The sequence below is a fragment of the Meles meles genome, chromosome X (genome assembly GCF_922984935.1).
Source record: "Meles meles chromosome X, mMelMel3.1 paternal haplotype, whole genome shotgun sequence".
NCBI classification, from domain to species: Eukaryota; Metazoa; Chordata; class Mammalia; order Carnivora; family Mustelidae; genus Meles; species Meles meles.
The window spans coordinates 32,868,001-32,869,204 of record NC_060087.1 but is presented as its reverse complement, the minus strand read 5'-3'; the positions used below and the strand labels follow the sequence as shown (position 1 = coordinate 32,869,204).

Below are 1,204 nucleotides of genomic sequence, written 5' to 3'. Positions count from 1 at the left end.
TTACCATCATCGTTCTGGAAATTCGACATGCCTGGGAGCCTCCCGGCCGCCCTCCCAAGCCATCCTCCTGGGAGGCGTTGACTTGCTCAGAGCCAGGGAGGAAGTCTTTGCTCCCGGCAACCTCCACGGAAATACACCACCCCCGCCTGCAAACACTGTCCCCAGTAAACTGCTCCCTGAAATACCCAACTCCAGCCTCCCACACCGACCATCCCTTCCACCCTTCACTCCCCGTGGGAGGTCTCCTCTCCCCCAACCGGCCACTCCAGCCATGGCCACTCCCCGTGCTGTCCCCAGAGAAACCGCTCCCTGAAACGGACTCCAGCTTCCCACACTGACACCCCCTTCCACCCTCCACTCCCCACGGGAGATCTCCTCCTGGACGTCCCACAGATACCTCCCACTCAGGAGCACAGAAACAGACACCAGTCAGAAAAATTGTACTGGATCTTAAGTCCTTTAATGGCTTTTGCTGACAGGAGAGCAGGCCTCCCTCATCTATGCGTGGGGCCGGGGACTAGATGAGGCTGTTGGCTCTGGGACCCAGGCCGCACCACTTTCTGGGCTGGGGCACCCCCTCCTCCTGAGGGCAGGCGCTGTCCTCAAAGAGGCGGCTCAGGTGCTGGTGGGTGCCCAGGGCCGTCTGCACGTGCTCTGGGGTGATGCGTATCTTGTTGTTGTTGCAGGCCTCCTGGCCCGCCAGCTCGAGGATGTTGGCCGTCAGGTACTCGAGAATGCCGGCGAGGAAGATTGGTGTATATGAGCTCAGGCGCTGAGCGAAGCGGCCCTCTCTCAGGAGGCGGTCCACGCGGCTAACTGGGAATTGGAGCTCAGCTCTCATGGAGCGGGACACACTGTGCCTCCTCTGTCTGTGTCGAGGATAGTGCCAGGGGCTTCTTCTCCCAGGCATCATGGTAGGTGAGTTTGGCCCTGCCTGATGGTGCCAGGGGCCTGGGTCGGTCAGGATACCAGTGCTCCCTCCTGCCCACTGTGCCCCTCACTGGCCCGGGAGCTGCCTTTAAGGCAACTCGGACATTGTGATGTCATTGATGACACTGGGCCCTGATCAGGACCCGCCTAGAAACGTCTATTACGGAAACCCAGTCTCCGTGTTGAACTGCTATATGAGGGAACTTTAACATTCTACCTGACGGCGGTATTCTAACAAGATATGTTTGAGTGAAAAATGTTTCCTTGGCTATAG

At 58.8% G+C, this 1,204-nt stretch overlaps 1 protein-coding gene across 1 annotated transcript; it reads right to left on the bottom strand.

The window, feature by feature from the left end:
* Positions 1-517: 517 nt before the first annotated feature.
* On the bottom strand, positions 518-913 carry LOC123934595 (histone H2A-Bbd type 1). The gene has a single exon (XM_045994748.1). It carries the CDS (start codon positions 911-913, stop codon positions 518-520), a length of 396 nt encoding a protein of 131 aa, XP_045850704.1.
* Between the last annotated feature and the right edge of the window lie 291 nt (positions 914-1,204).

What these genes read in the sequence shown, in the direction of transcription:
- LOC123934595 (XM_045994748.1), bottom strand. Translation starts at nt 913, where the DNA reads ATGATGCCTGGGAGAAGAAGCCCCTGGCACTATCCTCGACACAGACAG.